Source organism: Anoplolepis gracilipes, chromosome 12 (assembly GCF_047496725.1).
Source record: "Anoplolepis gracilipes chromosome 12, ASM4749672v1, whole genome shotgun sequence".
Classification (NCBI taxonomy): Eukaryota; Metazoa; Arthropoda; class Insecta; order Hymenoptera; family Formicidae; genus Anoplolepis; species Anoplolepis gracilipes.
In genome coordinates, this window is record NC_132981.1 from 6,593,923 (window position 1) to 6,618,849 (window position 24,927).

General features: G+C 33.4%; 3 protein-coding genes across 10 annotated transcripts in view; all 3 read left to right on the forward strand.

Annotated features, from left to right (window-relative positions):
- The window catches only part of Cnc (NFE2 like bZIP transcription factor cap-n-collar), a 96,285-nt gene extending 93,589 nt beyond the window's left edge, over positions 1 to 2,696 (forward strand). For all 8 annotated transcript variants that reach the window (XM_072903485.1, XM_072903484.1, XM_072903486.1 and 5 more), the window contains one exon: positions 158 to 2,696. In XM_072903485.1, the coding sequence (XP_072759586.1) occupies positions 158 to 325 (168 nt within the window). In that variant the 3' untranslated portion in view covers positions 326 to 2,696. The remainder of the gene's footprint in view (positions 1 to 157) is intronic.
- A 900-nt stretch (positions 2,697 to 3,596) lies between these two features.
- LOC140671961 (protein DPCD) lies at positions 3,597 to 5,763 on the forward strand. The gene is made up of 4 exons (XM_072903738.1): positions 3,597 to 3,924; positions 4,350 to 4,552; positions 4,685 to 4,918; positions 5,000 to 5,763. Exons 1-4 carry the CDS (start codon positions 3,861 to 3,863, stop codon positions 5,099 to 5,101), a joined length of 603 nt encoding a protein of 200 aa, XP_072759839.1. The 5' UTR covers positions 3,597 to 3,860; the 3' UTR covers positions 5,102 to 5,763.
- A 341-nt stretch (positions 5,764 to 6,104) lies between these two features.
- The window catches only part of LOC140671959 (uncharacterized), a 44,423-nt gene continuing 25,600 nt past the window's right edge, over positions 6,105 to 24,927 (forward strand). Inside the window, exons 1-2 of the mRNA XM_072903729.1 lie at positions 6,105 to 6,244; positions 7,148 to 7,223. Coding sequence (XP_072759830.1) covers positions 6,222 to 6,244; positions 7,148 to 7,223 — 99 coding nt within the window. The 5' untranslated portion in view covers positions 6,105 to 6,221. The remainder of the gene's footprint in view (positions 6,245 to 7,147; positions 7,224 to 24,927) is intronic.

The following is a 24,927-nucleotide window of genomic DNA, read 5'->3' on the forward strand; positions in this document are numbered from 1 at the left end:
TATATATATATAATCATTTTTTAAAATAAAAAAATTAATTTAATTTAAATAATTTAATAAATAATTATTATATAATTTTTTCGCTTATAAAAATGTTATTAAAGATGATAAGAAAAACTATAATATCTAATTACTTATAATTAAATTTATATTCCAGTCTTTACGAGATCCAGATGGTAATCAATACCATCCATATGAATACAGTCTTCAACAGTCTGCAGATGGAAACGTTCTGATAGTTCCCAGAAATCAGACAAATCCACACCAATCACGACAGTCTTCAATGGAACCGAAGACTAAACCCGATCCTGAGCACAAGGAATGAAACTCTTAAAGGATTGTATATCAATGTGATTGGTTATTGAAGAATTCCTGTTCTCCTTGAACAGAGTACGTGCGTCCAAAGCGTAGTGAAGGCGAATACGGTGTCGGGGAATGAAGATCGTACACGTTATTAGAATTACTGCGCATAATTCTCGTCAAACAAAATTTATAATTTTACTTATGGTTTCCACTGCAAATAAACAACGAAATTTGTCAAAACAACTAGCTTACGAATCGCCACTACGCGATTAATTGACAAATTAATATATTTAGAAAAATAGGAGGAAAGATAGGATTTAATCCTAGATTTAATCATCTTAGTGATCTTTTTTTTGTGTGAAGAGATGATACTACAGTTTTCAGTTACTTTGACCATCCATACTAATACATTTTCACGTCCAAAGATCACTTCGTGCATTTTTTTCTTTCATTTCATTTTCACAATCAAAGATTTTTATATTATATTGGGTATATAGTTATGTTTGTTCGTACATGTCTGTTATATCTTGTCTGTTGACTGTCCTAAAAGAGGAAATAACGAATAGTGAAATAAAACTAAAAGCTTCATAAATTTCTTATCATCTTGTTTATACTCAAGCGGTACACGAATAAAGAAATATATTTCAAGAGTTTATATTGGCCTTATAGTGACATATAATATTATATACTTTTGAAAAGATAACGAAATGAGTTATATGAAATGAGTTTTTTTTTTGCAATTGCCTAAATAAATTATGGTATCTATAGTGTTAAAAGAAGATTACAATACATAAATAATAAGATAAATTGATATATATATATATATATAATTGATATATATATATATATATATATAAATAATAAGAAACACTAATAAAAATATATATAATAAAATATTTATATTGTGGAATCATGCACGAGAACTGTTATGTCATCATAATTAAAGCCACTTTAAATTTATGTCTTATTCCAATTACTATTCTTCCCGCTTTATGCGTAAAATATGCTTGTTAACTTCTTAAAGTGCATATATACGTAAATGTGTAACTGATACACATTCAGTGATACAGTATACATTAAAAAAAAGCTCATTTTTTTTACATTCATAAAAAATGTCTTATCGCGTTTCAATGTAATTGTTTTATCTATGAGTATGATGTATAAATTGAATTTACACACACACACATAAACACAAACAAACACACACACACACACACACACATACACAAAAATATAAAACTCTCATAGAGATATAGGAGTGCGAGGATTACGTTGAAACGTATTTATCCAGTGATTTCAATCGATTGATTGTGTGATTATTGTTAGTAGTATACTTAATTGCCAAAATTATGACAAACTCTTATAATTTACCACGCGAAAAATGCTATGATATTCACATCGCGTGCATATCGATGCGAATAAATTGAACGTTAATCATGCGCAATATGTATACTATTAAATAAACTTTGTTGTGTTATGAATTTAGAGAATACACATCGATTTGTGAAACGCTTACAGTTCCAGAGGCGTTATGGATGTATAATGCAAAACTAGAACTGCATTTAATTGAGGATTACAAAGTAGAGTGAAGCGATAAAAGGCAAATGATTGAGGCATTGGCAAACTTGCAGTAACTAATCTCTGAACCATTTTGTGTTCCAAATAGAAAACAGTTTAAACAGATTTCTTAAATTTCACTTTGGTCAGATAGATTACAAGCAAAACACATGCTGTAATATGTATATTACAAATAATATAGTGAATATAATACACAAGTATGTGAATATATTTACTGCGATGCGTTGTAATGCTATAATATTAATAGCATTCCTTGAAATACGAACAAACATGATAAAAACACATATTTTTATAAAATAAAAAATGAGAAATGTTCAGGTATTTCACATTTGCCTTTTTATGTATATATTAATGTAGCTAGTATAATTTTCTATAAATATTATATATATAAATATAAAAAATATATGAAAATATATGAATGTATGTATTTATGTATATGTACTTGTATATATAAATACATATACGCAAAGAGTAATAATAAAATATATGTTATAATGTTAAAAAACAAAGATACAATTTATGTCAGCAATTATTAATAATCAGCTCCTTATTAACATTTATGCAATTGTATTCATACTATGGGGTGTAGGATGCCTTTTACATATTGTACTTACAATTAGCGAGCGGAGATCTCATTATCGGCAAACCTTTGTAAAAGACTAATTTATAAGAACTCTGTTCATCTATTGTACAAACAATTTGGATTTGCACAATACTATGCAAATCTATCTACCTAATTGCAATGAAGATCTCCTGTCATTAAATTTCTATATTATATAAATAAAGCTGAATAAACCTTTGGGGAAAGTATCGTATTGATTTGTACTTGTTTAATTAATGAACACCTAATTTATAAATATTTGTTTTAGATAAGACTCCTATATCAAACAATAATTTTAGTGGATGATAATGAAACACAAACATAATTTTTCTGGATTATTTTTTTTGTCAAAGTTCTTTACAGTTGTATCAAAATACACACATTAAAGTGATGTTATTAAATTTAACATCCTCAAGAAAAATATTTAATTTTCCTTTTAATTACATCTATTATATAAATGTGTATATATTATCTGCACACACATGCATATTTTTGTTAGATATGTGTGAAATATTTAAATATGAAATTAAAAAATAAATATCACAAATAAAATTTTCCATTTTTTACTCAATAATTATAAATATGTACTGATTAAAATACCTTTGCAATGTATTTGAAATATGGTCAAGTGCATTCAACTTACAATTAACAAATATTTCGAAGCGAGGCAAAATCTTTTCTCTTTCGTCTTGATTAAATTCTAATCTGTATCCTGGACCCGTGAACTAATCGGTTTGAATCAGTTCGAATGCGAATAAATGCACTCAATCCTACATATAACTTTTCTCATTGAATAAACTATTCCGTTTGATTAAAAATATACACCAATCACGAATAGCCACTCATAGCACAGGAGCTACGTCAGAAACCATACCCAAGTGTGTTCTATCTTTATTCAACTTTCAGTAAGTGACAATGATAGAATGATCACACGAGAAGTGCTGAACGCAGTCTATAGGCTGTGTTCCAAAATTCATTGCCAGTACTGTCAGCATAGTCCCATCCTTGTTGTTCACTGAATACCAGACAAAGATGACAACATGCTGACAGGCAGTGAATTTTGGAACCCAACCTAACCTAATCATATATATATATATATATATATATATATATATATATATATATATACACGTGTAATACAGACCATATACTATGGTATATACGTACCACGTTCTGTATTCTGTATGTTCTGTTTGTATGGATTTGTTTCAATAATATACATATTACAGTGTGTGTTTTTAATCGTCACAATAAAAATTAATATTCTCTATTTTTATTCGTTGCTCGTTCGTCCACTTTCCATTTATCTTAATATATCTGATTCTGGTTGCTAAGAAACCTCTGCAGAACTCTACAGGTTTCTCGTTTACCAGATAAAATGATGCCTGAATCGTGGTTAAAAAGTATTCAAAATGCCAAAATAACTGTTCTTATTGAGGATGGTAAGAATAAAAACATACAATCTTGATTATTAGATCTATAAATCTTCAGTTTTAGCTGCATGTTTTGCATGTAAATTTATGAGATATCTGTTTATAACCTCTACATGTTTAATCAATATAATAGATATATGTATGATTATATATAAAAGATTCACAAGATTTATATTTGAGATTGTTAGTAGAAACATTTCTTTTTATTACGCAGTTACATCAGAATGTTAGATGCCATGTCAGAGTGCTATTAAATTTTTAAAACAATTCTATTGCTTCCTTAATCTTTTTCAAATTGATATTTTTATCATACTCAAATTCATATCAAATTATATTAAAAAATATTAAAAATTAAATTTTGCATAATGTTTAATAAATGTAATGTACATGTTCAATAAATACAATTTACTGATTTTTTATTATGTTTAATATAGGTAAAAGAAAAGTTCATTTTTTATTTGAAAATGGAAAAGAAATGGTAGAAGAATACAGCATGGAAACAGATGTAGTATTACGAAGAATATGGAAAAAGAAAAATAATTTTGGTACAGATATTGGTTGGGTTGTAGAAATTGGAGATCCTGAACCTAAAGAAAATAATATCGAAAAAGATGGAATACAAGAAAGTTCAAATACTGTATGTTATTTTCTTGTTGTAAATATGAACTATTTAAATATAATTTAATTAATTAAAACTTAAGATGTAATATCTATTATTATAAACAGTATGCATAATGCTTTTCCTAAATTTATATTTTAATTGTTACAGCCATTTGTTACACAAAGAATTACAAAAAAATCTCTGGAATGGCGGATCAGAAATTTACCATATCCTAGTAATGTATATTCCATTACTGCGGAACAAGATAATACTATAACTGTACGTACAAGTAACAAAAAATACTTCAAAAAGTTAAGAGTTCTAGATCTCGAGCGAATTGGGCTAAAACCAGAACAGAAAAGGATATCGTTTAAACATCAGTATAATACTTTAATTATAACGGTATGAGAAATGTTTCTTTATATACATATATTGCTATATATTATTTATTATCATTTTTATTTATTTTTTTCTTTATTTTAGTATAAAAAGCCCTCCGAGCTTCTCGATGTGGAAAAGAAAATACTATCCAAGATTTTACAAATTGAATCTACGACAAAATCTGCACAATGTCCAGTCACTTAATGAAAAGTATTGGGATTAAATTTCTTACCTTTGATTAAACTATGCAAAATTTGTGATAATTTAGTTTTCAATATTATCACATTAAAAACACATTATTCTTTTTATATATAACAAAGTTTATGAAATGATATTATAAATTAATTAATAAATTAGTAAATAGTACAAAGTAAATAATCACAAAGATTTTGTTTTAAACTCATATTCTATATAACTGGGTAAAAATTAAATTACTTGAAAAAATTGCTATTTTTGTTTCAATTTTTATATAATCGAGCACAGTGATATGTAACAATTTCTAAAGCAGTAAATAATTTGTGTTGTATAATAATAAAATGAAAATCGTTCTAATTTATAAAAATTTCCACAAAGGTCCTTATGAAAATATTTATTTATTGTTTAGCAATATTTGAAAGTACTTTAACGATCCTTTGAGCTGTGATTGCGCAAAATTCCTTTTATGAAACGACCACAATTTGTATTATCGATTAGATATATTAGATTTACGCATAACATATAGCGAATATGATATAAATGATTCTTATGTTTGTAATATTTTATTGTAATATAATTATAATGTAGCAATATTAATTATAACGATGATATTAATTACAGGGACTTATTTCGTTTTTTCGACACGCAAAACTCGAGTTAAATTAAATTTTGCATAACAAACGTCACGACGCGATCCCCAATATATAGTGCGTAAATGTCCAATTCCATTAAAACTAGTCCGATTCCAAGATTTCAATTTCCATAGCTATAGCTAAAATATATTCAATACGAACTCGGAATCTCCGAATCGGACCACAGTGTTTTAGCGGAATCGGAAATTGAAATGTTTAGTGATTTTTTGCACTCGTTTACATTTGTATTGCGCGTAATAATAATTTGGGATAAACCGGGCACTTGATGTAATCGCGATCGAATATCATTGAATGTCGAAAGAACACAATCGAGAAGTCGAACTATCGAACCGTGTCGTCGAGTCCGCGCGTCTGCTGCTGTTGCTGCATGCATGTGTGTGTGTGTGTGTGTGTGTGTGTATACTGTGTGATGGCGGTATTGCGTTTCAGTGTTATGCCACGACTTTTACGGGAAGATTTTTGAGTGAGCGGCAAATATGACGAATTCGGTGCCGGACAGGTAAGCGATTTTCTATTCGCTATGCAACAAAGATCTCTGAATGTTACGCAATAGTTAAAATTGCTTGTATACACGTTCGTAAGTGCGGTCACATTGTAGGGAGGTTATGCTTTTTCTTTACATCTGAGACACATTCTGTGGCAGTGTCGCTAATAAGGCAGTTGTACGCGAGCGTTGGATGCGCGATTCGAGGATCAAAGCACACTTGTAGCGTGTCTAACATGTCAATAGTTCTGATAATAAAATTATATGAAAATTCTGAAATCATTTTGACGCTATTCTCGGGACAGTTGACCGATTGAGCGTGAATCGTGAATGTCCTGTGTAATTTCTTTCCGTTCCCGCAGATGGCGTTTAGTTACTATAAATCTCGCCGAGTTTCAAAATATTAGTCGTTATGATTTACCGCGCGCGAATGTTGAGCTTTAATCGGGCGTCACGAGTTTTTGATATGTATGTGATAATTATATCGCGTCGAGTGTCTAGTTTTCGTAGTGAGATACCGTTAAAGAAGCTGGATTAGAATGTATTGAAGATTAATTGCGTTTCCGTGAAATTAGGGTACGTAATTATAGTAGAAATTGAGTATTGATTCAAATTTTTTGATTAAGAGAAATAATATATAAATTGAAAGAAATGATGTAGGAATATCTACATACGAACATATGCATCAAAGTGTATATGCATTAGGAAATGTCTAAATCAACTTGAAGATATTAATAATGTCATATATAGTAAAATAATATTTGTTATAAAATAATGTGAAAAAACATTATATCTCTGATTCGATAACTATCTATTTTATTGAACTATTTCTCTCTCTCTCTCTCTCTCTCGGTTACCGAATTATTCGCAAAAATACAACATTGCTTGTTATTAATTTTATAATTTTTGTGTTTACAGGTGGTTAGAGTACAAACCATTTGGTAATATAATCAAGGGCACCAATCTTTTAGCATTCAAAGTTCCGTTAAAGGACGTGAGTATATCCGTAAATAATTCACTAATTTTATTTATATTATATACTTTTTATTGAATTGTACACAAAGAGATTACACATAAAATTAAAATTATTAAATATTGAAAAAATAATAAAATTAATAATTTTTATTCATATTATACTTTAGTATACGAAGAAAGCAATTTTTTAAAAATTAAAACAAAAAATAAAACAAAATTATGTTAACTTAACAAATACTGCAAACATGACATAAATATTTAATATTTTTATATGCTGAGAACATTGATGAGATTCCATATGTTTTTAATGTAAAATTAAAACATATTCATAATTGAATTAATTGTTATATCATTGTGATCTGTATATTAAAAATGTTTATATTATAGTGTTCAATGAGAAGTATCTCTCGATTTCTATTATATAATATGTATTTACATTTTATATATTATATATTTAATATATAATTATTTTATATTTAATAATATATTTAATATAACTTAATATATATGATTTTTAAGCACTATATTTTTTATTCTACTAACAAAATTAATAAAAATGCGCGATGGTTTTCGCAGAATTTACGTTTAGCTCCGGTTCACTGAAACAGGATGCCCTTTTTGTCTGCCCTTCCACTTCTTTTATTCTCCGATTCTCCCTTTTGATCCATCCCTTTACACTAAATCAAAGATTCTCTTCGCGAGGGTCGGGGTAACCGCATAGTAGATAAGATCGCGTTGGATTCTCGAAATGAACGACGAGCGGCAGGTACACGCGTCGTCGTTACGATACATGCACGCGTGTATAGGTGCGTTACGCACGCAGGCTCGTGGGATCGTGGCACGGGTCTCCGTTAAATCGATGCGGCGTCGGTAAGCTGGAGGAAAAGAGAAGTAGAAGCGGGAGTTACCCATCTACTCCGGGTGCAAGGAGGGTGGGAAAGCAACGTCGTCGTCGTCGTCGTCGTCGTCGTCATAAGATCTCGTATCGGTCGCGGCCAAATTGCCGTATTGTTGCGCGCGCGATGACCCCCCCCCCCCTATAGATATAAACAAACATGATATATGTGCGTTCTTCCCCCCTTCCTCGCGTGGTATCGGCGGCTCGTGCAGACCGTCTCACCGATCCTCTCCTCGTCCATTAGTTTCCGACTAGTAAAGTGAAACGTATATTCTAACGCCGGCCGCTTTGCATTATAACGCGTCGATTGACATATAGCCATTCATGTTGCGATTCATCGCTTTTCATCGAGATTCTTGGAATTTTCCATCAGCAATAGGTCGACAAAACGGATGGTTAGTTAAAGATTGAGCATGTAATATTTTTTATATTATCTATCACAAATAACAGGATATTATAATTTTTATTTTTATATTTTTTTAACACAAGCTCTCATTCTCTATCTTTATTGGAGATTATAAAATAATTATAAAATTAATTATAAAAAGAAATACAATAAAAGATGCTAGGATTTTTATTGAATAAAAATTTTTTTTGCATATTTAATTGATTTTGGTATTATTTGAAAAATTATTTTATAATTGTAGTCAATCTATAATCTATATTATTCTCTTTTTATTTATCTGATCTCATTTGCGAATATATATCGTCAATATATAGTCAATAAATATTTCGAAAAAAACATTTTGCGTAAATAAAATGTTGTTTTGCGCTTTTGCGGCACATTTTTATTATCAAAATAATAAAAGATCAATCGTTTTCTGATTATCAACCTAAGGGCCGTACATATACCACGTTGCATACCTATGCTGATTATAAGCGGCGCATGGTTTTCTAATTGACAGCACAACGGTCCGCAGGTTTCACAGGATATAAAACACTTTTATATACCTTCGGCTTTACGTTGAGATCTCATTAAAACACGTAACGATAGTCCATCTAATTGACCGCATCGCGTTTGCTACATCGGCGCACTTTTGATCGGCATACTCTCCGCTTATAATATAATCTCGCGCCGTTGTGATTCTCGTTATTTCACTGAAGATACAATTAGACAGACCATTTTTATAGCATTTATAATGATAATTTGTATGTTAATCAACGTTGAACAATTATCGATCAAAATACCGTAACTGATGACGATAGTTTATGATATACATGATGGTTTTCGATAATATTTTTTTTTGGAGAAAGAAACCGCGGCTTTTTATTTTCTTGATTAATAATGTCACTGCAATTCATTTTTTTACACGCATATGTAATGTAATGTGTAATATAATATTTTTTATTTTTATAGTGTATAATATTTTTTCAAATAAAAAATATAAAATACTATACACTGTATATTATAAACATTTCTGTCCAGATATTTGTAAAGATATTTTTATTATATTTTTGAAGATAAATTTGAAGTAAGGACACTCATTTCGTTGATGTTAAATAATTTTAATCGTTCGCTGAAACATTAAAAAAAAAAAGATTTTGGCGCCATCCGTTATCCAACCGCAATATTCGTTGGGTCTTTACAAGTCGGTCGTGTCAAAAATCCGCGGGATCTGAGCGAAAGAATTAGCCATCCTAATTCGCCGCACGGTCGGAGGCGAGCAGCAACGTTCTGTAATCCTCGTTTGTCCCGAGCTATTTAATTTTCGCCTAACTCGTGGCCGGAACCGGTTTTTCCCGTCCATCGGCCCTTCTAACGCGCGCAGGACAGTTGCAAATAAGTTTCGGCTCGTCGGGATCGCCCGCTATGCATATACGTTGCGTATGCATACGCAAAATAGGAGAGTGCCGTGGCTAATTGATTCTGGCATCGCGTACATTACATAAAACAAGTCGAAGTTAAGGCTCCGAATTGGACTCACAAACTGATTGGGCCCACTGCGGCGACGGCGGTGACCGCGGGGGGCCACTTGTTAATAGGGCCCTCAAAGGGCCAGCACCCATTCTTGGGCTGCCTGGGCTCGCGCATGGCGAACGCTTCTTCATCATCTATAAGAACTTGTAACAAATATCGGCTCACACGAAACGTGATACGCTCTTCGCCGACGCTTAACAGTAGGTTTTCTATCTTTCTCTCTTTCTTTTTGGGGGACGATGCTGACCCGATGAATTTTAGATTGTGTTAGTCATATATTCTCGACACGTTGCATTTTTTTTAGCAAAATTTTATTTGTCTACAGTGAATTATATGAGTAGAAAATAAATAGAAATAACGTGAAATACTTTTACTAGATATATTTTATTTAAATCTCGAAACTTAATGTTGTTACAATTAAAAGTTTTATAAACTACTATTTATATATTGCATTTGCATTTCCATGTGTAATATAATAAATATATAATTAAAAATGAAAGTTAAAAGAAAAGCTGACTACTTTTTTTTAATATGACTTTTATAAGTCTTTCTAATTTTTAATGCATGTACTTAATTAAATATTTACAAATAGTAAGCGCGTTATTTGCTCTTTGGCAAATATATATATATATTTTACTCATATATTTTTACGAAATAGTTAAGATACAGGATAAATAGATAGCTATCAAGTTTCTTCTTGAGCGATAGGGACGTCAAATATGGAATTCGACCGCCTATCTCGACAGACAATTTTTTCTTCTTTTCCTTTTTTTTTGAAACTGCTGCGGCAATGTGGGCGATTTCTGCACGGTGGTAGAATATTAATTCGTGTTCAGAAGTTAGGGATAGGGCTCACTAGATAACGTCTCTCGTCGTGGGTGATATCTATATTTCAAACCCTCAAAAATCTCGAATATTGAGATTATTATCGCATGAACTTCTCAGTTACACATCGGTTACTCATCTTTATGGTAGTAAACATATATACAGCCGTTTCTTCGAGAATAAGATAAATGGAGAGATTGATCATTTTGTATTTTAAATTTGCCTAAAACTTTCTCGAGGAATATATTTTTCCGACAGTGTGCTTTTGTAAAAAAGTGTAGCATTTAAATCCGCGATAAATTATTTATTAATTTATTTTTATTATATTTTATTTTGTATATATTATTGTGGTATCGAAATTATCTAATACAAAATTTTTATATAATGTTGCATAAAATATACAATTGTTGATAATTATGTATTTGTGGCATAAAGTACAAGTTCAATTTTATTTTGATTAAAATAATTAGAAATAAATATAGAATATTTTTTAAAAATATGTACTTTTTTTTATTATCATTTTTTATCATTTGATTCAAGAAGACAGGGGAAGAAAAATTCTCTTTTTTAATGTGAAAAATCACGAGACTTATTCTCGATATGTTCATTAAAATTTCATAGCACAACCTCCAGCTGAACATCCCGCCGACTCGTCTGATTAATTCCGTTATGATAATTTAAGAATGTAGAATATTTTTTTCCAGACGACCCTCGTATTTCTAATTTTTACCTGCATCGCAGGAAAAGCGCCGGCTACGCAAATGAGGAAAAGAGCATCGGCTCAAGTCTCTTCCGTGATACTCTAAACATAACGTTTCGCGTTACACATCTCGCGAGAGCATTGTATCGATTCGTTAGCCGCCAATCATTATTCACGGTCGTCATATGTGACGTTTTCGCTAGCATACCATGTGCAGGATTAGCTGCAAACATTTTTTCACGTATGATTTATGAGCGAAATTCTCGCGAACTTCATCGCTCGTGCAACGTATTCGTGTCACGGTCTGGGCTCCGCGTCCTTCTGACTGAGTCTCTCATCTTTTTTCACGACGAAACGTAACAGCGATAGCAATCGGTTTGGTCACTGTCGGAAATAATAAACGGCTCTATTGTGCCTCGTCGCAGACGCTAATTTCGCGAGTAAATAGCTAACTTTGCAATCGGTGATTCTTATAGTTTCACATGAATTTTACTGTGAACTTACGAAATCGTGTATAATTTACTTTGTGATCGTTGGACCTTTTCAAATTTATGTGACAGCCGCGCATAATATAGTCCATATGTCATCGTACTACTTTTGAAAATTCACAATGTGCGTGCTAATGTGTTTGTATTTTAATTCAAGGCACTTAAAATATCTTTATAATCTTTATAATCTTCCATTTCCATTATTTTTTCTGGTATCCTTGATGATTATATTTGCCAAATTATAATCAATATAGTTGCAAATTTAAAGTTACAAAATGTATAGAACAATTTTTTAAATTTTAGTTAGTCAATAACAATAATTCAATTTTACATATTTTTTTCGTAGCTTGATATATAAGATTGTCTAGTTAAGCGATATCTAAACACGAATTGATTGGACAGAGAGGTGTTAGCTTAAGATTACATTGACATTTAATGATCCTTCTCACGAATTTCCCGTGCTGGAAGATTACAGTGATTAATTCGAGACACGTCCTCGCGTCATTATTATGTTCCCATAGCAATCGGCCGTGCACGGTCGTTAGATAAGCGGATTTATTGGCTCACTGCGAAGCGAACGCGTGTTCTATGTTATTAGCAATGGTAAGTGTTTGTTTAACACTCACCAAAGAGAGAGGTAGGTCTGCGAGTGCCTCCTTATCTTCCCATAGCCGTAGAGCATTTCACGAAGAGGATGAGCAGCGTGACGGGAGGGAGGAGGTAAATGGTGGAGAGAGAAAGAAAGACAGCGATTGTAATTTATGCCGAAGTTAGCGAGCAACTTCGATGACTTTGTAAAATATTACTGATCCCCGTTTTGGAGATCTTATCTGGATCCGACACTGCGCTCCGTTTCGTCGGAACGCCTTCCTTCTTCTCTTCTTCCTCCGCTCTTTCTCTTTCTTCTTCACCATCCTCCTCTTTTTATGTTCGTCTTCTCCTTCGTTGTCGTCTTGTTCCTGCTCTTCCCTTAGCAGCCTGGCGCCTCTAAAGGGGGTCGTTGTGCGTCACGCCGAGACCCACTGCGCCAGAACGACTTTGCTTTCGAAGTTCCGCCGATCGACACCGAAGAAAGCATATAAACATGTCATTTGTTGATGAAACTAGTTTTTATCTATGTCCGAAAGAGAGAGAAGAGCGCCGTGGAAGTGTTGAACATTTACTAAATTGGACGCTGCCGGTTATTTTATTTGTTATCGACGCTGTGTCTTGTGATCTAACATCGTCATGCTTGGCTATTCGCTTTTAAAATGATAAGCGACATGATACGGAATTTGCGAATGGACGATGACAATTCATGTATAAATTTCTCTATTTAAATTTTGTATATTTAATATTATTATACATCAAATATTTTCTAAATAAATAATTTTCAATGTCTAAATTCTATTTACTTGCGCAATATCATAGATTTATTAAACATAAATTAATAATAAGGAGAGCATGCCATCGTCAATAGAATCGATTGCAAATTGAAATGATAAGCAAATGGTAAAAATTTCTGTCATGGTAGGACCGCGAGTTTAGGTGAGAGAGAGTTCCTGCAAATCTAGACGAACTATTCCGAAAGGGATGATTATAGCAAAGGGAAGCTCGACGTGCAGGACACCTCGTCTCGTACTTTAGTGTCACGCTGCTCCCATTCATCGTGCCTCATCAGATATGGTAGCTGGACCGCGGCCTATCTCCGCTAGATAAGATGGCGAGTATCCATCTCGGGGGTCCTCTCATTCTGGGAAGCCCGCGTAATAAAGGAGATCTCGCAGTAGCCAGTCTTATCTTCTTACCCGATCGTGTTTCACCGTTCTTCTCATTTTGCGAGGCTTCGTTACACGTAGATATTGTCCATTTATACACGTACGTGCACAGCAAGGCGGTAGCGCGCGTAATCGTAAAGAATCTGGAATATATACTCACAGTCGGATATCTAGTGTTAGGATATCTAGTGTGAGTCAAGACTTATGCTGCTCACGATTCAGTTTGACATATATTTGCACTATTACCTTTTACTGTCGTATGACGTGTTCTATTGACAAATAATGTTTCTAATTCATAGTATTATGTTTACTGAGAATATATGTCTTCCTTTCTCGTCCTCTCTTTCTCTCTCCCTCTTTATCTCTATTTCTCTTTATAAATTATAATTTCAAAAAGCTTTATTTAAAAATTATTTTTGAAAAGTATTTCTCTCCTCTCTTGAGTTATTGTTGCATACATAAAATCTCCCTAGTATTGTATATAATATTACATAAAAGATTTTAAAAATATTATTTGTTATTATTACTTTTGATTTTATTTTTGTAATATGAGATTAATTTAAATATTTTTACACGCATGTATCATCAAATTATCGTTTGTACATAATCATGTTTTACTTTTTTTTTTTTTTTTTTTTTTTTGTTTCTCTTTTAGTACCATTCTGTTGTTCTACTCGAGAATTAAAAATTCGATATTTTGTACGTGTGTAGATTTAGATTTAAAACATGAAAAAAAATCTTTTGATTATTTTTTAGATGTTAAGTGATCTTATCGCGCATTGATTATAGAGAACCAAATATTTATAATATATACACAAAATTGAATATATATAGTTCATTTATAATGTAGTCTTTAAATCTTATATGAAATAGATGAAATATTTTTTTTATACGAAAAAGTGCAGTCACAAACATCAATTTTTTTTCAAATAATATTCGACAAATATTTTCTTTTTAAAAAGAAAAAAATATAAATAACCGTGCTTTCAGATAGAAAAAGAAAAATTCGAACAGATGAATATATCTGTTTTCATACTTTCAGTTATGTAGTCTTATCCGAATGAATCTGAAATATTAAAAAATTTCTATAAAAATTATGTTAGATTTTCACATTTTATCTAGCAGTAAGATTTAAAATGATAAAAAATATTGAATTATTAAAGCTAGATTTTTTATAGCATATTTTATAGTATTCTTAAAAACTTGTAAAACGCTTATTTAATATACACTGCGACGCAAAATATTTCTAGAGTGTTTTATATAAACAAAAAAAGATGGGGATTATTTCTTTTTATGTTAAATTATATTATTTCTTTTATGTTAAATAATATTTTGCATGTGGTGAGTTTAAAATTTACATAAGTATATAAAGTTATAAATTGAAGATGCGATTGCAGTCTTTTTTTATATAAAAAACTGTAAATGTGACGCGAAACCATTTCTTTGTTATATGCACTGGCCAACCCTCTTATGGGGAAATAATGGCCCGCAAATGTTCTGCGGAAAGTTCTTACATTGCGACAGGAATATCGTTGAGAAGGAGGCAATAGTATTACTTTTCCTTTATTTCTCGACCAGTGCCTCCTTCCTCACGCTCGTCCCTATGTTCTTTCTTCGTCATAGATTTCTCCCATCTCGTTTCCAGCATCATTATACGTGACGGAGTGCAGTATCCGTTTGGATTGTATCGCGCGAGCGGGAGAAGGAAGGAAAAAGAGAAACAGAAAGAGAGTAAAAAGGGGGACGAGATGAAAAAAGAGAGATTGGGGAATGAAAAAAACGAACGATTGTAGATTCGCCGGTGGTTTTGGATGCCCGAGAGACGCGGCACTGTGGCTTTATGCTTCTGATACATAAATTTCTCGTGAATGGCGCGCGTATGAGCGGGTGCCCACCGTTCTATACCCTAACTTACCCCCGCTATCGTCACTCTGTCCCGCGTCGTCGAGATTTCCCCAGTCTTCTATCGCTGCTGTTCTTTCTTTTCTTCATTCCCTTTCCTCTCTCCGTTTCCGTAAGATTTTCATCCTATCCCGATGGCCGGAGCTTTCTTCTGCGAGATCGCTCGTATGTTTACAAGAAGAGTGTCACCGGGCACGGGGGTGACACACGAAGAAATTTCCGAATTTATGGTCCCACGGCCACCTTCTGTCGGCTCTGTTGCGTCGTCGATTAGTTCCAACGTCCTCGAGAAAAAGGTACAGTACGGCAGGCGGTACCCTGTAGCCTATAAATCTTGGCGTAGTCGGCGCATCGCCTCTATCGGGGGAAACCGCGCGATTGGTTACGCGCATTATAGAGCAATATCGGAGAAATTATTTGTTTAGCCGACAATCCGCGATATCTGTCGGTCGATCTGTTTCCGTTGCGCACGAATAAACTTTAGCGGCGACGCGCGATTTAGCGGAAAGCGTCGTCGACGAGGTATGGTGGATGAAAAAGGGAATAAATAGAGAGTCAGTCAACTGCGAATGGGCGTCTGCTGCTCTCGGGGGGGCACCGACGGCGCCACGAGCAGCAGATGCGGACCTTTAAGATCTTCGGGAAATCTTCTTACCTTTCCTTTCCTTCTCGAGAAACTGACGAGGCGGGGTCGCGCCAAGGCAAGAAACAAACATTTGTTTAAACGATCCCGACAAGTCATAGCTATAAATACCGATGTGAACCTGGCGCCCGACTTTATGAAAAAAAAAAATTAATAATATAGTTCGTTTGTACGTCGTTTGTACCTGTTTGTACCACACTTTTTTTTGTTTGTACCTCAACCGGTTCGGAAATAAAAAATAATCAAAAAATGGCCAGCGCTCGACTTTAAGATATTTTAATTTCAATAATGCCATTCGATAGAGAATCGTTTGTACCTGTTTGTACCTCTTTTCAAATCGTTTGTACCTCAACCGGTTCGGAAATACGACCATTTTTAGTTTTAGAGTAACGTTATACCGATATTTCCGCTATTTTTTTAGATATCGCGAAACGGCCAACGGGGTTCGATAGAGAATTGTTTGTACCTGTTTGTACCTTTTTTCAAATCGTTTGTACCTCAACCGGTTCGGAAATACGGCCATTTTTAGTTTTAGAGTAACGCTATACCGGTATTTCCGCTATTTTTTTAGATATCGCGAAACGGCCAACGGGGTTCGATAGAGAATCGTTTGTACCTGTTTGTACCTTTTTTCAAATCGTTTGTACCTCAACCGGTTCGGAAATACGGCCATTTTTAGTTTTAGAGTAACGCTATACCGGTATTTCCGCTATTTTTTTTAGATATCGCGAAACGGCCAACGGGGTTTGATAGAGAATCGTTTGTACCTGTTTGTACCTTTTTTCAAATCGTTTGTACCTCAACCGGTTCGGAAATACGACCATTTTTAGTTTTAGAGTAACGCTATACCGATATTTCCGCTATTTTTTTAGATATCGCGAAACGGCCAACGGGGTTCGATAGAGAATCGTTTGTACCTGTTTGTACCTTTTTTCAAATCGTTTGTACCTCAACCGGTTCGGAAATACGACCATTTTTAGTTTTAGAGTAACGCTATACCGATATTTCCGCTATTTTTTTAGATATCGCGAAACGGCCAACGGGGTTCGATAGAGAATCGTTTGTACCTGTTTGTACCTCTTTTCAAATCGTTTGTACCTCAACCGGTTCGGAAATACAGCGATTTTCGAGTTTTGAAATTAACGCTAAACTCGTATTTCCGCTATTTTTTTAGATATCGCAAAACGGCCAACGGGGTTCGATAGAGAATCGTTTGTACCTGTTTGTACCTTTTTTCAAATCGTTTGTACCTCAACCGGTTCGGAAATACGACCATTTTTAGTTTTAGAGTAACGCTATACCGATATTTCCGCTATTTTTTTAGATATCGCGAAACGGCCAACGGGGTTCGATAGAGAATCGTTTGTACCTGTTTGTACCTTTTTTCAAATCGTTTGTACCTCAACCGGTTCGGAAATACCACTATTTTTAGTTTTAGAGTTAACGTTATTTTATATATATATATAATTACATTTATAATTCATTATAAATTATATATCTTTATTATAAAGAAATGAACCCCGTTGGCCGTTTCGCGATATCTAAAAAAATAGCGGAAATACCGGTATAGCGTTACTCTAAAACTAAAAATGGCCGTATTTCCGAACCGGTTGAGGTACAAACGAAATGAAAAGAGGTACAAACAGGTACAAACGATTCTCTTTCGAACCCCGTTGGCCGTTTCGCGATATCTAAAAAAATAGCGGAAATATCGGTATAGCGTTACTCTAAAACTAAAAATGGTCGTATTTCCGAACCGGTTGAGGTACAAACGATTTGAAAAAAGGTACAAACAGGTACAAACGATTCTCTATCGAACCCCGTTGGCCGTTTCGCGATATCTAAAAAAATAGCGGAAATATCGGTATAGCGTTACTCTAAAACTAAAAATGGTCGTATTTCCGAACCGGTTGAGGTACAAACGATTTGAAAAAAGGTACAAACAGGTACAAACGATTCTCTATCGAACCCCGTTGGCCGTTTTGCGATATCTAAAAAAATAGCGGAAATACGAGTTTAGCGTTAATTTCAAAACTCGAAAATCGCTGTATTTCCGAACCGGTTGAGGTACAAACGATTTGAAAAGAGGTACAAACAGGTACAAACGATTCTCTATCGAACCCCGTTGGCCGTTTCGCGATATCTAAAAAAATAGCGGAAATATCGGTATAGCGTTACTCTAAAACTAAAAATGGTCGTATTTCCGAACCGGTTGAGGTACAAACGATTTGAAAAAAGGTACAAACAGGTACAAACGATTCTCTTTCGAACCCCGTTGGCCGTTTCGCGATATCTAAAAAAATAGCGGAAATACCGGTATAGCGTTACTCTAAAACTAAAAATGGCCGTATTTCCGAACCGGTTGAGGTACAAACGATTTGAAAAAAGGTACAAACAGGTACAAACGATTCTCTATCGAACCCCGTTGGCCGTTTCGCGATATCTAAAAAAATAGCGGAAATACGAGTTTAGCGTTAATTTCAAAACTCGAAAATCGCTGTATTTCCGAACCGGTTGAGGTACAAACGAAATGAAAAGAGGTACAAACAGGTACAAACGATTCTCTTTCGAACCCCGTTGGCCGTTTCGCGATATCTAAAAAAATAGCGGAAATACCGGTATAGCGTTACTCTAAAACTAAAAATGGCCGTATTTCCGAACCGGTTGAGGTACAAACGATTTGAAAAAAGGTACAAACAGGTACAAACGATTCTCTATCGAACCCCGTTGGCCGTTTCGCGATATCTAAAAAAATAGCGGAAATTCGAGTTTAGCGTTAATTTCAAAACACGAAAATCGCTGTATTTCCGAACCGGTTGAGGTACAAACGATTTGAAAAAAGGTACAAACAGGTACAAACGATTCTCTTTCGAACCCCGTTGGCCGTTTCGCGATATCTAAAAAAATAGCGGAAATACCGGTATAGCGTTACTCTAAAACTAAAAATGGCCGTATTTCCGAACCGGTTGAGGTACAAACGATTTGAAAAAAGGTACAAACAGGTACAAACGATTCTCTATCGAACCCCGTTGGCCGTTTCGCGATATCTAAAAAAATAGCGGAAATACCGGTATAGCGTTACTCTAAAACTAAAAATGGCCGTATTTCCGAACCGGTTGAGGTACAAACGATTTGAAAAAAGGTACAAACAGGTACAAACGATTCTCTATCGAACCCCGTTGGCCGTTTCGCGATATCTAAAAAAATAGCGGAAATACCGGTATAGCGTTACTCTAAAACTAAAAATGACCGTATTTCCGAACCGGTTGAGGTACAAACGATTTGAAAAGAGGTACAAACAGGTACAAACGATTCTCTATCGAATGGCATTAATGAAATTAAAATATCTTAAAGTCGAGCGCTGGCCATTTTTTGATTATTTTTTATTTTCGAACCGGTTGAGGTACAAACGAAAAAAAGTGTGGTACAAACAGGTACAAACGACGTACAAACGGACTATATTATTAATTTTTTTTTTTCATAAAGTCGGGCGCCAGGTTCACATCGGTGCTATAAATACCTGCGGGTCGTTAATCTTGTCTTCGGTCGCGCCAGTTGTTCGTTAATGTATAATGTATTCTCACCCCCGTAGCTAAAACAATCAATTCGTTGGAACCTCCGGTACACCGACACGCTGTTCTTCAGAGCGTAGAAAAAAAGGAGGAGAATACCGTCCAGTGTCGATAGAGATGAAGGGCTGCCGGGATTTTCCTTGTTTCGAGAATAGCGGTATCGACGGTCGACTTAATGCGATTTCGCGGGCGTCTTTATGATCTTACAGTACGCTTGTCTGTAAGAATTCCGTAATAAAAATGGCATTCGATTCTTGACTGGGAAATACCAATGCCGGTATAAGTCATTTCGGTCGTTTGCTGCAACTACACCGTGAATACCGGAAGCTCGATGCCGCAAAGTGATGGTACGCAACCATGATTTTAGAAAGTCTACTAGAGGTCCATTCGGCGTACTACCCACACGAAAGCGTTATAACCCATCCTTTGTAATGCCCACCCATAATATCGCTTAATGCACGTCGGCGACGTCGCGATTGCTGCGAAAGGGGACAGTATATTGTGTCGATATTGCAATACTGTTCCTGTTGGAAAGTGAAATCATGTCGATTTTTATTAATTAATTTTACACGACCTCTTTGGCTTCTTTATTTTAAATTACTATGCATTTTATAATGATTTTATAAATAATTTCAAATATTATTCTAATCATAATCTCTTTGTAGTTAATTCACTTGTAGTCTATTATACTTTGAATATAGAATAACATAAAAAGATCAGTAAACTAATTTTGTACATAATAAAAGCTCATTATAATGTAATTTTAATCCTGCATCAAAAATCCAGCGAACTAAAAAAAGAAACAAGAAAGTGAAATTTTATTGTAAATTGTCTGTTAAGATTTTTAACTGGTACTATAAGTTTTCAGTTTTGTGTTGCTCACAATAAAACACATGATGATAGGTCGCAAATACTCATTGTCTTTTTGCCAAATGTCACACAAATAGATTATTATTTATTCGGAGTTCGTCGTAATTAGTTGTCTAGCGTCTAGTATCGCTCCGATCATCTGGCGTATAAATATTTCGGTCTCGCGGTATCGTTTTGCGTTCCCTCGTATGTCATACAGTCGTCGACGGACCACCGGCGACAACGAGAAACAAATTCGGGGAACAAATTCGTAGTGTCGGCGAACCACGACGGTGGAGGATCGCGATCCTCGTCTGGCGGACACGAGAAAGGAGACCCCCGTGGCGCGCGGACCGCCCCGAAAATATTTTTAATTTTATTATAGCCTGTAATATGGAAATTCTATGGTCGCGGTTATCAGGTGTGAATTGAATTATAGCGACTGCCGATGCGGCCCTATTATTTATACACGGTCGGGAAACACGTTCTCGCTTTCGCCGTGACCGTTCACGATAGTTGGTGATAGGGAACACGCGGCGCGCAATTGGTAGTCTATAAAGCCTCCTGTCAGAACGGTACTAATTCGTTAGTCACACAAAATGGCGAGGCTACGCTGATGTATCGCAGTACACGATGTCTGAAATCAATTCTTAAACGCTTGTAATATCCTGTCCATGTTGGATAATAAACCTTGACGTAATTGCTAATACAGACGATTCAATTTCTCTTTTACGTTTCTTGTTACCTCTCTCTTAGTCTTGGAAAATTTTGACACCTGTCTGTTATTTTATTGATTTTTTTCTCGCACATGTATCGCCACGCGGTGATTTCACTTTCCAAGTTATAATCTGTGCGTGAATTTCTTACGTAAAATTCGTACAAAGAACTACTTTCGATATATCTTGTATTTCACTGTCATATAATGGTCGATGATATCTCTTGAAATCCCGCTAATAGTCAATTCGTCAGGTACAATGGGGCTCGACGTGTGGTCGCTAATCGACATTGTATCGATCGGCTGTAGTCTTTCAGTAAAATGTGGAATCATAAAAACGCCACAGAATACATTAAATTGATATGTGATTATTGGAATGTTCGGACAGAGAATCAATTTTCTAGACCCCTTCACGAAGATATTTATTTCCGAAATAGTGCACCTACTGCGCAAGGAGATTGATGAATTCATGTTTTATCTATTATTCAAATGTGTTGTTATCCAATTTTAAAACTATTTTTTTTTTTTTTTTTTTTTTTTAAATAAAAATATTAAATAAAATATTTTTTATATTATTTTAATTCATTTTTAATGTTATTATTTTAATATTAGAAAAAAATTGAAAATTTGTTGTAACAAATTAACAATTAGCGCTCAATTAATTGTTTAATTTTATTAATTAATTATGATATTAGATACTAATTTGCTATAAATTCGAATTATATAATTTCTAGTGGTAAGAGTGTCAAAACAGATTCTTTATTTTTAAACAGAAGCTTCAATTTTTTTCGAGAATCGATAATGCATCTTCCTAAATATTTTAAGTTTTTTATAACTTAAAAATTAAAAAGAAATTAATAGTTTTAGATAATTTAAAATAATTTTTTGATAGCATATAATTAATTTTATTAATATTTACCATTAATTTTAATTATAATCAATTTTAACTATAGTCAATAATAAGTTTTTGATAATATTTATTTATGAAGAGAATCTTTGTATAATTTTGCTAAATAAAAAAGAGAGTAGATGTATTAAACGAAATAATGATTCTCTCAACAAAGAACAATAATTTTGCTGGTCGTTTTCCACGCTCCATCTATTCAGGAGAATAGAAGTTACGAGCAATTCATGAGAAATGCAGTAACTTAGTGACATAGAATTTGATGAGGTTTCGCTTATTTCTAGTACGAGAGCGCCTCTGTTTACTTGCACCATTGTTTGCTTCGTCTTTTGAACTACTGTGCCGTCCTAGTTTGCATTACACTAATTTTGCTTGTCAAATTACCACGTATTGTGCGTATGAAAAAGTATTTATAAGAGTTATTTAGTATGCTAATGCAAATTTGCTTCATAAATCACAAAAGTGAACACATAAAATAGTAAACTAGAAATAGTGAAACAATAAAAAATTATTTTGAACAGATTATATAATAATCTACTTGCATATAATTTTTAATTATACTTAACGCTATTGAATTTTAATTATAAAATGTTATTATAATTGGTACTTATAATTATGGCTTTCTATAGCTAAGTTTTTGAAAAGTCAAACTTAAATATATAAAAAATATTTAAATATTTTTAGCCTCTTAATTTTCATAGAAATAGTGTTGTAGATAATTGTATGGAATGATTATTTGTCATTTTACAAAAAAAAGATAAATAAGTTGTTTTTATTTTTCGAAAACTTTAATCATACTGTCAATACCTCGTATTTGAATTCTTGACTACTCTTGGGTTCGCCAAAGTTCTCACGCCAGTTTTGCAGAGATTACGCCGTCGATTCCGAATGACCACTCGAGAACCTTGAGAATATTATGATCCACCCGATACAAAGGCATGAAAGTTTACCCCTCTCGTAAATATTTCCAATAAATATCACCGTAATATTAACCGTTGGTTAACGCCTACGTCGCGCATAAAGGCGTACCTTTTCGATAGCTTTTTACCGCGTTATGTTTGATCAATACTCACTTTTATAAACGTTTATGACATATGCAAATTCTCCAGCACAGATGTGTATTTATGTTACATATATCGGTATGTGCAGACATGGATACTGTTTGGTAACTGCAATTTTTTTTATCTATTTTAATTAATAAATCTTTAATAATGCTGAAACTCCAATAAATTTTTGTTACATTAAAATCTATTATTAAAGACAAGATACATATTTTGGCGCATGTCTTGCATTATAGCTAATAGAGATACGTTGTTGGCACGAAACAAAATATGATTTAACATCTGTCTCCTTATTGTTTTTGGATCAGCCAAATTTGTGCCTGGTTTTAGCGACTATTTGGTTTTATTTCTTATGGTTTATAATTTCTTCGCGTATTTATAATCTGTTTTTATGTTTTTTACTAATTTCATAAATTTGTAACATTTTAATTAAATTTCGCGTTCGTTTAGATTTTTAATTTGATACTTATTTATATTTACTTGCTTCTTAAATTCTTGTATATCTTGTTTATTTTATTTGGAGCCTTCTATTTATATATGTACATTTTTAAGTACTATTCACATCTAGATTCATGTGAGAGAGAGAAGAAATATTTGATTCTAATAAATATATTTCTTGAAATGTTCAAATGAAAATATAATTGAATGAAATGAGATTTAGTTTTGAAATTTAGCATGGATTTTTCTTATTTATTTAATTTTTTAACTTTCTATCTATGAAATTTTTTACTAAAAAATTTTTTATTAGAAAAGATATTTTTTGCTATTATTCCTTTTAAGAAATTTGGCTATTAGAAAGAAATATTATTCAATTTTTAGAAATTGAAACAATTTATAATTTTCTTCTATTCTTTAATTTATATTAAAGTATTGCTCAGTACTATATACATATATATATATTAACAGACATGAGCGAGAATATGAATGAAAATTGAAGGATACAAGGTGCAAGAAAGTTCGTGACGTACGACGGATGCTGCACGAATTCGTGCGGACCGTCAGGAAGATTCACAATGCGGGCGCGGCCGATAATCCTGATTTAGACGGTCCCATATATTAGACTAAAGATCGTGAAATTGAATGGTGGAATCAGCGGAGAGAGCGATTCGGCTGTCAACTTCGAAGAACGGAATATATTATGTGAAAAATAAACTGCCCCTCATACGCGAATGGGGTTAGTAAATTTCGCAGGTGAGCAAAAACTACCTGCAATTCTCTCTCTTTTTCTTCTTCCTTGGTCGTGGTCCACGTTCCAGGGCTGCCGATCTTGGTCTTTCCGTCGAGGAGTGCCGCGAATGTTCTGTCCCCAGAAGGCTCGTAAATCTTTGCATTTACTTCGCTCGTTCTGTCCTTACTTGGAGCGTAAATATGTGAATCTCATCAAAGGTGAGGCGCACATTAACATTCACTAGTCACGATTGCATCGTAGCATTGTTCCTTGTGAATTTCTGATCTTATATTCTTACATCATATATGCAACATTGCATACAA

What these genes read in the sequence shown, in the direction of transcription:
- LOC140671961 (XM_072903738.1), top strand. Translation starts at nt 3,861, where the DNA reads ATGATGCCTGAATCGTGGTTAAAAAGTATTCAAAATGCCAAAATAACT. An exon ending in TACAAGAAAGTTCAAATACT is followed by an intron (nt 4,553 to 4,684) that starts GTATGTTATTTT and finishes TAATTGTTACAG; the next exon opens with CCATTTGTTACACAAAGAAT. An exon ending in ATAATACTTTAATTATAACG is followed by an intron (nt 4,919 to 4,999) that starts GTATGAGAAATG and finishes TCTTTATTTTAG; the next exon opens with TATAAAAAGCCCTCCGAGCT.